Source organism: Salmo salar, chromosome 25 (assembly GCF_965601325.2).
Source record: "Salmo salar chromosome 25, fSalSal1, whole genome shotgun sequence".
NCBI classification, from domain to species: domain Eukaryota; kingdom Metazoa; phylum Chordata; class Actinopteri; order Salmoniformes; family Salmonidae; genus Salmo; species Salmo salar.
In genome coordinates this window covers 3386095-3399613 of record NC_138315.1, presented here as the reverse complement: position 1 = coordinate 3399613, position 13519 = coordinate 3386095, and the positions used below count along the sequence as shown (strand labels likewise).

Sequence of the window (13519 nt, the reverse complement as noted above, 5' to 3'; positions counted from 1 at the left end):
TTTTCGTTTTAGAAATATTTAGGATTAACTTATTCCTTGCCACCCACTCTGAAACTAACTGCAGCTCTTTAAGTGTTCCAGTAATTTCAGTCGCAGTAGTAGCTGACGTGTGTAGTGTTGAGTCATCCGCATACATTGACACACTGGCTTTACTCAAAGCAACAGTCATTTTGTTAAAGATTGGAAAAAGTAAGGGACCTAGACAGCTGCCCTAGGGAATTCCTGGTTCTACCTGGATTATGTTGGAGAGGCTTCCATTAAAGAACACCTTCTGTGTTCTGTTAGACAGGTAACTCTTTATTCACAATATTGCAGGGGGTGTAAAGCCATAACGCATACGTTTTTCCAGCAGCAGAATATGATCGATAATGTCAAAAGCCGTACTGAAGTCTAACAAAACATCCCTCTTTTTATCATCGATTTCTCTCAGCCAATCATCAGTCATTTGTGTATGTGCTGTGCTTGATTGAACGTCCTTCCCTATAAGTGTGCTGATTCTCTGTTCTCAATTTGTTTACTGTAAAATAGCATTGTATCTGGTCAAACACAATGTTTTCCAAAAGTTTGCTAAGGGTTGGTAACAGGCTAATTGTTCGGCAACTACTAACAAAATGAAGCACCTGCTTGGTTGATGCTACTGCAGTCAGGTGGCGCCAGAAAGCACACCACATTTCAATAATAAATAAAGAGCAGCCTTGTAACTTTGTTTTCCTTTCAATCCTCATCACTGCACACCTCTGTCTTCTTGCTTTCGGCTTTTCTCCATCCTCAGCCTCAGGACACTGGTTGGCATTAGAATCAATACAGCTAGCCAGCTAACGTTAGCTTGCTAGCCAAACATACAAATTACTTGCCAGCTAGTTTTGTCTTTTTAGAGGCAAATCTAGTGGGCATCCCTGGTGGGTGTGTTTTAGAACCCCTTGGTAGTGGCCTTGCCAACTTTCAGTGGGCACCCACTTGGGTGCCTTCGGAACCCCTTTTGAACCCCTTTTTGTTTTGTTTTTGGTTGTCAAAGTGATTTTCTTTGTTAGTTCCCTTTCTTGTGAGCGACATTTTGAGTTGGTCTTGTGGGAACGTAACACTACCTATATCTTTTGTAAGTGGGGACTATTGGACTTAACATTGAGTAGGCTAAATATGGTAGGCTGCTAGCGTTGTGATGACTGGTCTAATTAATTAATAAAGCCTGAGAGTTGATTAGTCCGGTTCATGCAGCTATTTGCATATGCATATTTTGTTTCTTTGCAATAGTGTGGCTTGAACATTTTATAATAATGGTCCATGGTACCTGTCATTACTATTGTCAGGAAAGAGCTTGGTTGGGAAGTCCCGGGATACCGGTCACTGGAATTAAACCCTAGCATGTATCTATCCATCTTTTTTTTTATTTTTTATACCACGACTCAATGTCACTCTTGATATGAAAACCACATATGTTGCACAATCGTGTTTGTCCTCCCGTCTACCTGTCCTCATCTGACTGACTTTTGTATACATTCTACAGGAGGGTGTGAAATACGCTGTCCGCCTGCGTAACTATGGTAGCCGAACAGCCAATGGGGACGGAGGGATGACCACGGTTCAGTGTTCTGACGGCATGGCCTTCACCTTCAGCACCTGTAGCCTGAGCAGCAACGGGACCAACCAGACCAGAGGACAGATACCACAGATACTGTACTACAGGTACACAGACACACACAAACTTTCATTACATGAGTGACATATCCAGGTTGCCACACTCCCATAAGACATCATTTAAAGTTAAGTTGAGATTCATGTCATTCCCAATGCTAACAACCATTGCTAGGGCTAACACATGGGCGTGTGTGTCTTTTCCCGTAGGAGTGAGTATGACGGGGATCTGCAGTCCCAGCTGCTGAGCAAAGCCAATGAAGAGGACAAGAACTGCAGCAGGGCTCTCTCAGTGGTCAGTGCAGTGGTCAGAGCTGCCAAAGATCTCCTTCACAGGGCGTTCGCTGTGGATGGTAAGAACTGGGAGCTCTCTGTGAATGAGGCAAAACCTGTCAACGTTATTTTCATAAATAGTGACTTAAGACAGGACAATCAGGTTGTCCAACAATTGGGAAAAATATTGTTGCAAATGTAGCAAAAACAACCAATGAGTTGTCGATTTTCAGAGGGATCATATTACAAATACGAATGGATGATGCGCTTCCAGCAGTTCCTATTCCAGCTAAACCAGGGGTACTCAACTATTATTTGAGAAGGTCACACAAATGTTTTATTTTACCTTTATTTAACTAGGCAAGACAGTTAAAAACAAATTCTTATTTTCAATGTTCAGGGGCAGAATGACAGATTTGTACCTTGTCAGTTCGGGGATTCGATCTTACAACCTTTCGGTTACTAGTCCAACGCTCTAACCACTAGGCTACGCTGCTGCCCCAATGTCCTAGATGGCAAATATCCTGATTGATGTTGTCATTTATCGGCATTGTAAGAGACCCCATCCTTCCATGCGACCCCAAACTGTTCACACCCCTCTTGTTGGCGGAGAGATATTCGTCAATATCAGTGGGGGCCCCTGGGAATGTAATCTGCCCATGATAACTGCATAAGATTTAGGTAGCTGGTTAGCCTAACTAGCCTATCTAGCTAACATGGCCAGTAGTTGATCAACTGGACATTTCTGTCATGTTATAAATAGGTCCTGCGTGGAAATGAAATTAGCATAATAACACTAATATCCATCAAAATCCATCGTTTAAGCTAGAGAGATTGCACTAATGTCCGCAATCCGCATCTGCGGTGGAAGGTGGAGACATCCCGAAAATTGGTATTCTCAAGAAAACGTCTGTAGCATCCAAACCATAAACTAATATGAACCCTCTATGGAAAGATGAGACTGTCACGAACACGATGGCACGACGTCCCCCACAAGTGTCATGGGAATCGCCTGAAGTGTGTGTCGCCGATCTGCCAACTTCTGTCTGTAGCTTCCGAACAGTTTGGGCTACCCACTAATATGACCCCACCATCGAAAGGTGAGACTCTCAAGAACACGTACATACATGTCAGTTGTTTTGCTCAAGGCCTCAAGCCTCACAAGACTCGTCTGAAGGTAGCCCGGTACCAGTTTAAAAAATGAATGGAAGTATATATGGAAGAATTTGTTTCCAAAAAAGGGGTTAAATATTGGTTAAAAATATTCTACAATTTCCTGATCATTCTTATATTTCTCAGATATAGGACAGACACTTCAAAACAAACTTCCTTAAGATCATTTTATGTTTTGCCTTTAGATTTGTCTGTTTTGCCATGTATGAATGTGTTTCTATGGGCTAATAACATTAAGGCCAAATTCAATGTTTAGTCAAATAATACAGAATAAAAAATGACACTGAATAAAAACATGAATGCAACATGTAAAGTGTTGATTTCATGAGCTGAAATAAAAGATCCCAGAATTGTTCCATAAACACAAATAGCTTATTTCTCTTCAATCTTGTGCTCAAATTTGTTTACATCCCTGTTAGTGAGCATTTATTTTTCCCTAATAATTTTTGACAGGAAGCTGATTTAACAGCATGGTCATTACACAGGTGCACCTTGTGCTGGGGACAAAGAAAGGCCACTTTGAATGTGCAGTTTTGTCACACAACACAATGCCCCAGATTTCTACAGTTTTGAGGGAGCGTTCAATTGGCATGCTGACTGCAGGAATGTCCACCAGAGCTGTTGTCAGAGAATTTAATGTTCATTTCTCTACCATAAGCTGCCTCCAACGTCGTTTTAGAGAATTTTGCAGTAAGTCCTATCAGCCACACAACTGCAGACCACGTGTAACCACGCCAGCCCAAGACCAGCCACCCGGACAGCTGATTAAACTGAGGAGTATTTCTGTCTGTAATAAATATTTTCTTTGTGGGGAAAAACTAATTCTGATTGGCTTGGCCTGGATCCCCAGTGGGCTGCCCACCCATGGCAGCTCCTCTGCCAAGTCATTTGAAATCCATAGATTAGGGCCTAATGAATTCATTTCAATTGACTGATTTCCTTATATGAACTGTAACTCAGTAACATTTCGGAAATTGTTACGTTTAGATTTTTGTTCAGTGTGTATATATACCTACAGCGGTTGTAAAATTCAAAATCAAACAGCAAAATGATCCATGGTATGACCATAAAAAATAAAAGAAAAGCCAAATGTTAGCTTAGTAGAACCCCCTGTTAGACTTTTAGGGGTTCATTTCTGTCAATGAAAGACATGACAAGAGGAAAACTGACCATGCACTACCAAATTTGAAATTGCACCTTGTGAATTCTACTCTAACATCTCCCAGTTGAAAGCCCGACTAAGTATTAAATACGCGGTCCGTATTAAACCTTTTCTGGGTACGGATCTGGTCCATCAGATGAGTATGGCTGATCTAAACAATCCATGCCAGATAGGCCACTCCGGTTATAAAGCCATTCAATTAGCTTAATAATGATGGTCAAAGATAAAAGTACAAAAAATAAAACATAACAAAAAGTAAGTTTGAATGACACTGAGGGGCAATGTTGCTACATCTAATGCTGGTTTGCCTGAGGCTGATGCCGATGCAATGCAAGTGTTTGTACACATACACATATTCATTCAAATGCACACATGTGCACAGACACACACATGTTCCCAAGCCATGTCATTTTCACTTTGTTCCCAATCTCCTCTATTGCCACCTGATAGGCACGTCACCTGCTAGGCAAGTGCATATCCCTAATCAACACTACATCCTCTTGAGGTAACTCAGCACTATATAGACTTTCACATCAATGCCTCCAAAATGTTGTTTAGAGTACGATTACCCCAACATCTATCCTCTTTCATATGATGCATTAACCAATAAAGCAGCTAAACCCAACTATGATGTTTAAAGCAGCTCCCAGACCCAACCCATCTGCATGTCTACAGTGGAATCTAGTCTCTCTCTCTCTTTAGCTCCGCTTCCTCTGTCATGGTGTCTTCAAGCTCACCCATTATGTAGCTGGACCTCACTTCTCGTGAGAACTATGCACCCACCGAGGAGAGACATGACGATCTTTACCGCTGCAGGTGCTGTAAGGAGTACTGTGTGTAGACCAGACCAACGCTGTCCCCTTGGTTATCACCTGCTCGTCCTCATGTGCTGCTTTCACCTGAGGATATACACACTGTCATTTCCTGACAACATAGACTCCCCCCTTATGGCAAGATCATTCATTCGTGACATTTGAATAACAGCTACCGGTACTCGCGTCAGTCTCCCAGTTACCAGCTACCAAGCCATGTGGCAGGAGTCCTCATAAACTGATATCCCAACAATGCTACTAAAGTAATCCCTGCTACAACTAACATGGCACATGACTATAGCCTCCTTCAATTACGGTACCTACAGCGACTGCCGTGAGAATAACTACTGCATGTCATCTGTCAAGTGTTCGCCGGCTGTTAGAAATTGTGAAAGAGATTAACCTGTTGGGGCTAGGGGGCAGTATTTGCACGGCCGGATAAAAAAACGTACCTGATTTAATCTGGTTACTACTCCTGCCCAGTAACTAGAATATGCATGTAATTATTGGCTTTGGATAGAAAACACCCTAAAGTTTCTAAATCTGTTTGAATGGTGTCTGTGAGTATAACAGAACTCATTTGGCAGGCCAAAACCTGAAGATTCCTTACAGGAAGTGGCCTGTCAGACCATTTCTTGCCATCCTTGATCATCTCTAACAAATACAGGGGATCTCTGGCATGACGTGACACTTCCTACGGCTCCCATGGGCTCTCAGAAGGCGGGAAAAAGCTGAACGATGTAATTTCATCCCCAGGCTGAAACACATTAGCGCGTTTGGCAAGTGCTCTATCAGAGGGCCATTAGACTGAGGCTCGTGCATGAGGGGATAGCATGCTTTTACTTTCACTCTCTTTGTAATAAAAAAACGATTTCCCGGGCGGAATATTATCGCTTTTTTACGAGAATTATGGCATAAAAATTGATTTTAAACAGCAGTTGACATGCTTCGAAGTACGGTAATGGAAAATTTAGAATTTTTTTGTCACGAAATGCGCCATGCTCGTAACCCTTATTTACCCTTTCGGATAGTGTCTTGAACGCATGAACAAAACGCCGCTATTTGGATATAACAATGGATTATTTGGGACCAAACCAACATTTGTTATTGAAGTAGAAGTCCTGGGAGTGCATTCTGACGAAGAACAGGAAAGGTAATAACATTTTTCTTATAGTAATTCTGACTTTGGTGAGTGCTAAACTTGCTGGGTGTCTAAATAGCTAGCCCTGTGATGCCGGGCTATCTACTTAGAATATTGCAAAATGTGCTTTCACCGAAAAGCTATTTTAAAATCGGACATATCGAGTGCATAGAGGAGTTCTGTATCTATAATTCTTAAAATAATTATGTTTTTTGTGAACGTTTATCGTGAGTAATTTAGTAAATTCACCGGCAGTGTTCGGTGGGAATGCTAGTCACATGCTAGTCACATGCTAATGTAAAAAGCTGGTTTTTGATATAAATATGAACTTGATTGAACAAAACATGCATGTATTGTATAACATAATGTCCTAGGGTTGTCATCTGATGAAGATCATCAAAGGTTAGTGCTGCATTTAGCTGTGGTTTGGGTTTATGTGACATTATATGCTAGCTTGAAAAATGGGTGTCTGATTATTTCTGGCTGGGTACTCTGCTGACATAATCTAATGTTTTGCTTTCGTTGTAAAGCCTTTTTGAAATCGGACAGTGTGGTTAGATTAACGAGAGTCTTGTCTTTAAAATGGTGTAAAATAGTCATATGTTTGAAAAAGTGACGTTTTTGCATTTTTGAGGTATTTGAATATCGCGCCACGGGATTACACTGGCTGTTGAGTAGGTGGGACGCAAGCGTCCCACCTAGCCCATAGAGGTTAATGAGTTGGAAGAATTCCAACCTAACAAAACTCTGAGTCACAGGTTTTTTACCATAGTGTCTGAAATGCCACCACAATCTCTCCTACTCTCACCATGATCTGGGTATGTGTAACGTTAAATTTAACTTCATAATAGTCCCTATATTGTGCACAGATAGCTGTCCTCCCTCTCCTACTAGCTATCTAATGTAACAATATGCATAGTCTCTGGGAATGATACCCCTCTATCACCACAACCTTAATTTATGAGCCCCCACAGATCTTCACTGTAGTCACATTCCATCCCACTTAACAGCCCTATGTAAACATTCTGTCGCATGTGTACCTCACCTCCTGCTACAGATACATTTGCACTTATATCATTCCATCTAACCGATAACACACTAGTCATTACTCCTAATGCACTTCTACAGTTATAAACATACTAAAATATTCCCAAATCAATTAGTCAATATACATCAGTCCCCCCTCTGGACCAATGATCACTCTTATGTTCCACGAAACCTAAAAACACATTGACTTGAAAAGGAAATAGAAAGAAAGTATGTTTAATAACTTCACACAACTCATTGATGCGACTAAAACTAGGGAAAAAACATCCATAATTTACGTTCTATGCCCGTGTTATGCTGGTCTCCATGCCCTCTCCTTGTTATCGCAAAACACAGACTATGAGCCTTGTATGCAATTAATTGTACCGTATCATCCAGCAATCTCTATGTATCGATGCGATTTAACATAAAAATTCTGACATGGTAAAACAAAGAAAACGGAAAAAAACTTAATGCTTGACCCAAGCTATCATCCAGTGATTTCTCTAGCAACCTCCCTGTCGGAGGATACTTAGTTAACCTCTATGGGCTAGGTGGGACGCTAGCGTGCCACCCGTGGTGCACTCCATCAACAGCAGGTGCATTTCAAGAGCGGCAAATTTGAATCCAAATAAATGTCAAAATTCAAATTTTTCAAACATACAACTATTTTACACCCTTTGAAAGATAAACATCTCCTTAATCTAACCACGTTTTAAGATTTCAAAAAGGTTTTACTGCGAAAGCATAAATTTAGAGTATGTTAGGACAGTACATTTACAAGAGTTGTGTGTAATGTTTTGTCAATTCAAAGACAGGGTCACCAAAACCATAAAACCAGCTAAAATGATGCACTAACCTTTTACAATCTCCATCAGATGACACTCCTAGGACATTATGTTAGACAATGCATGCATTTTTAGTTCTATCAAGTTCATATTTATATCCAAAAACAGCGTTTTACTATGGCATTGATGTTGAGGAAATCGTTTCCCTCCAATAATCGGCAGTCAAGTCAGCGTCACAAATTAAATAATTAAAATTAGAAAACATTGGTAAAATATTATATTGTCATTTAAAGAATTATAGATTTACATCTCTTGAACGCAATCAACTTGCCAGATTTAAAAATAACCTTACTGGGAAATCACACTTTGCAATAATCTGAGCACTGCGCCCAGAAAAATACGCGTTGCGATACAGACTAGACGTCATGTTGGGGAGATCTAAAATCGAAAATACTATGTAAATAATCCATTACCTTTGATTCTCTTCATCAGATGTCACTTCCAGGTATCACAGGTCCATAACGAATGTAGTTTTGTTCAAAAAAGCTCATCATTTATGTCCAAAAATCTCCGTCTTGTTAGCACATGATCTAAGCCAGCCGGACTTCTCGTCATGAACGAGGGGAAAAAATATATTTACGTTCGTTCAAACATGTCAAACGTTGTATAGCATAAATCATTAGGGCCTTTTTTAACCAGAACATGAATAATATTCAAGGTGGACGAATGCATACTCTTTTATAACGTATTGGAACGAGGGTACCCAACATGAACTCGCGCGCCAGGTGTCTAATGGGACATCATCGTTCCAAGGCTCTTGTTCGGTCAGATCTCCCTCCAGAAGACTCAAAACACTTTGTAAAGGCTGGTGACATCTAGTGGAAGCAATAGGAAGTGCCAAAATATTCCTCAGCCCCTGTGTTTTTCAATGGGATAGGTTTAAAGGCAATACAACACATCAGGTATCCACTTCCTGTCAGAAAATGTCTCAGGGTTTTGCCTGCCAAATGAGTTCTGTTATACTCACAGACACCATTCAAACAGTTTTAGAAAATTTAGGGTGTTTTCTATCCATATGTAATAAGTATATGCATATTCTAGTTACTGGGTAGGAGTGGTAACCAGATTAAATCGGGTATGTTTTTTTATCCAGCCGTGTCAATACTGCCCCCTAGCCCTAACAGGTTAAGGTTTCTGGAGCCTCCCTATGCCTCATAAATTTGAGCAGTGCCCTCACCGTTTTATAGCAACTCTCTCGCTGTATCCGAATCATAACTACAACATTTTATAAATTATCCAACACAAATTCAGAATGACAGTCCTTAGTGCTTCCTTGGAGTCTATGACTCGAATTCAAGCCTCTCAACCTAGCACACATCACCCCAGTTAGAATGTACATTTATAAACAACTTTTTATTGCCGGTAATAACTCTTCTCATTACAGCTCCCCTTTGTCCCTGTTTTCCTGTCGCAAATGGCCTCGTAACGAAAGATCGGTATTTCAATGCATACTTAGTCTAAATTGTTCAGTGTGTAGACTTTCTCCCGTGTGTCACTGTCCCCAGCCTGACCACTCACAAAATCTCTTGCTGTTCTTCGCCCAGAGACAGGAGACGCGTCATTCCACTTTCTGGCGCCTTCTGAGAGCCAATGGAAGCCTTAGAAAATGTCACGTTACAGCAGAGATGCTGTATTTTCGAAAGAGATGCAACAGAAGGATAACAAATTGTCAGACAGGGCACTTCCTGTATGGAATCTTCTCAGGTTTTGGCCTGCCATATGAGTTCTGTTATACTCACAGACACCATTCAAACAGTTTTAGAAACTTTAGGGTGTTTTCTATCCAAATCTATTAATTATGTGCATATTCTCGTTTCTGGGCAAGAGTAGTAACCAGTTTAAATCGGGTACGTTTTTTTATCCGGCCGTGCAAATACTGCCCCCTAGCCCCAACAGGTTAAGACACGATCTGACGTCACCTTCCATGAAAACCTCAAAAAAGGACAGATTAGAACAATGGTTTTGTTCAATTCATTTCTGTTTCAGGGAATCCAAACCAGCATTGACTATATAACAAATGATTACGTTCCCAATTTTCTTAACATTATCACTACGACAAATGTCAAAGAGCATAACAACATACTGATAAAGCCATTTTCAAAATTAGTTCATACTCCCTTATTTTACTGGCGACCTCTCGGAAGAGTTACCAGATCAGGAAGTTAGCACCCTAACCCATTGCAGAATCCAACACTCCAGTAGTCCCAATCTGTTGAAATTTGTATCACAAAAAATGAAATCAGCAATTCACATATCACACTGCATTTGGAGTAACTGTCATCCCTTATTAACATATATTTTTCCTTCTATATGCAGACTGAACAAAGTTCATTTGTATATTTACCCAAGGAACAGGACCCTAGGGAACTGGTAATTTTCCCTTCGAACACATGATTCACATCATGATTCAAAAACAACATGTTTAATCAAAAATAAACAAATCTGATTAACCAATCAACTTAGAATTACAACTCTTGATGATGCCATAAGGAAATAATAGTACCTCATAAAGTAATGGTAAAATTAAAGTAGAAACTGGTGTTTCGCATTCATTTTATAATTAAATCCCACCTGTTTTTATCATTTCTCATGAGATTGATCATGCCTCACCAGAAAGTCAGAATACAGGGCATTCGACACATTAAATATTTCCTCTCCCTTTTCTTTTTTTTCTTCTTTTTTTTCTTTAACCTTTATTTTACTAGGCAAGTCAGTTAAGAACAAATTCTTATTTTCAATGAAGGCCTAGGAAAAGTGGGTTAACTGCCTTGTTCAGAGGCAGAGCCCCTTTCCCTGTCCTTCAGAAACCATTTCAAAACCTTACAAACATTTCCATCCTTCTGCATTCCCCATTTACAACTGAATTGAAAAGACCCCATCCAAAATAAATCCCACAGTATCAACACCGCTAACGCATATTCATAACCGGTAAGCTGGTGTATGTCTGGTAAACCATAGATCAAAACACACATGAACAGGCCTTACTTATCTGGAATTGCGTTTATGGCCTACTCTATAATTTGTATTTTTTATTTAGCATGTACTATTTTCCATAACCACCGCACTGTTCATGAACTAACTAAAAAAAATGTAAAGTTAATTTGATGTTTAGTAACCCCTTTGCTAATTCCTCGTTACCCCTCCACCCTTTCGTACATTCTCAAAATCAATTTCAGAATAAGACGACATAAAATGTACAACTATTTCATAATAAAACCACAAAAAATGTCTCATGAAATCAACCCCCCAAGGTTTTCTGAATTTGTGTGTTTGGCCAGATGATTTTAACTTTGTTACCTCTAGAATCCATTCCCCTGGCATTGGACTAGATTCTTCAACCCAAAATACTTTTTTTCTGTGGCAAATTTAGCCAATATCTCATAAGGAATCCGCAATATTTTATCCCTGGACTCTATTAAAAAGTTGGCTCTGAACCACTATTGATCGAACGGAGGCCAAACACTGCAATGTCAAATGTTCCTGTTCCGCTGCTCTCAAGAGGATGTGTCGCTGCTCATTTGACCAGGATACAAACGCTGGTATAGTGGCATTTCCTCCGAATGCAGCAGCTTCCAGAATGTCTGATAGTCCCACATCTAAAACAGGGAGCTATCTCCTTGCGCTTTGATGTTTTTTCACTACATTTCTTTGTCTTACCATGGCCATTGAAACCACTGTTAGTGACTTTCACTGGCTGTATTAACACTAATACTAACATTTATACTAACACTAATACTAACATTTAGTTAATATTGCCTGCTAACATGAATTTCTTTTAACTAGGGAAATTGTGTCACTTCTCTTGCGTTCTGTGCAACAGAGTCAGGGTATATGCAGCAGTTTGGGCCGCCTGGCTCGTTGCGAACTGTGAAGACTATTTCTTCCTAACAAAGACAGCCAACTTCGCCAAACGGGGGATGATTTAACAAAAGCGCATTTGCGAAAAAAACATAATCGTTGCACGAATGTACCTAACCATTAACATCAATGCCTTTATTAAAATCAATACACAGAAGTAAATATTTTTAAACCTGCATATTTAGTTAAAAGAAATTCATGTTAGCAGGCAATATTAAACTAGGGAAATTGTGTCACTTCTCTTGCGTTCATTGCACGCAGAGTCAGGGTATATGCAACAGTTTGGGCCGCCTGGCTCCTTGCAAACTAATTTGCCAGAATTTGACATAATTATGACATTGAAGGTTGTGCAATGTAACTGGAATATTTAGACTTATGGATGCCACCCGTTAGATAAAATACGGAACGGTTCCGTATTTCACTGAAAGAATAAACGTTTTATTTTCGAAATGATAGTTTCTGGATTTGACCATATTAATGACCTAAGGCACGTATTTCTGTGTGTTATTATGTTATAATTAAGTCTATGATTTGATATTTGATAGAGCAGTCTGACTGAGCGGTGGTAGGCAGCAGCAGGCTCGTAAGCATTCATTCAAACAGCACGTTCGTGCGTTTGCCAGCAGCTCTTAGCAATGCTTCATGCATTGCGCTGTTTATGACTTCAAGCCTATCAACTCCCGAGATTAGGCTGGTGTAACCAATGTAAAATGGCTAGCTAATTAGCAGGGTGTTCGCTAATAGCGTTTCAAACGTCACTCGCTCTGAGACTTGGAGTAGTTGTTACCCTTGCTCTTCAAGGGCTGCAGCTTTTGTGGAGCAATGGGTAACGATGCTTCGAGGGTGGCTGTTGTCGATGTGTTCCTGGTTCAAGCCCAGGTAGGGGCGAGGAGAGGGATGGAAGCTATACTGTTACACTGGCAATACTAAAGTGCCTATAAGAACATCAAATAGTCAAAGGTATATGAAATACAAATGGTATAGAGAGAAATAGTGCTATAATTCCTATAATAACCTCAACCTAAAACTTGTTACCTAGGAATATTGAAGACTCATGTTAAAAGGAATTAAAAGGAACCACCAGCTTTCATATGTTCTCATGTTCTGAGCAAGGAACTTAAACGTTAGCTTTCTTATATGGCACATATTGCACTTTTACTTTCTTCTCCAACACTTTGTTTTTGCATTATTTAAACCAAATTGAACATGTTTCATTATTTATTTGAGGCTAAATTGATTTTATTGATGTATTATATTAAGTTAAAATAAAAGTGTTCATTCAGTATTGTTGTAATTGTCATTATTACAAATAAATAAACAAAAAATCGGCCAATTTAATCGGTAGCGGCTTTTTTCTTTGGTCCTCCAATAATCGGTATCGGCGTTGAAAAATCAAAATCGGTCGACCTCTAATTCAAGCCTGTGCTTTTGTCTGCAGCGGAGGACATCCCTGAGCTGCTGAGCTCTTCCAGTCTGTTCTCTATGCTGCTCCCCCTCATCCTGGCCTACATCGGCCCTGTGGCTACCTCAGTACCCAAGGTGAGATGTGGTAAATGTTGTCTGTGAAGTAGGTTCTGTTTTTATTACTGCTGTA

The 13519-nt window shown here is 40.0% G+C and overlaps 1 protein-coding gene across 21 annotated transcripts in view; it reads left to right on the top strand.

The window, feature by feature from the left end:
• The window catches only part of LOC100380858 (E3 ubiquitin-protein ligase MYCBP2), a 354690-nt gene that overhangs the window by 239809 nt on the left and 101362 nt on the right, over positions 1–13519 (top strand). For all 21 annotated transcript variants that reach the window (XM_082968826.1, XM_082968836.1, XM_082968833.1 and 18 more), the window contains 3 exons: positions 1505–1683; positions 1843–1985; positions 13364–13464. In XM_082968826.1, coding sequence (XP_082824952.1) covers positions 1505–1683; positions 1843–1985; positions 13364–13464 — 423 coding nt within the window. The remainder of the gene's footprint in view (positions 1–1504; positions 1684–1842; positions 1986–13363; positions 13465–13519) is intronic.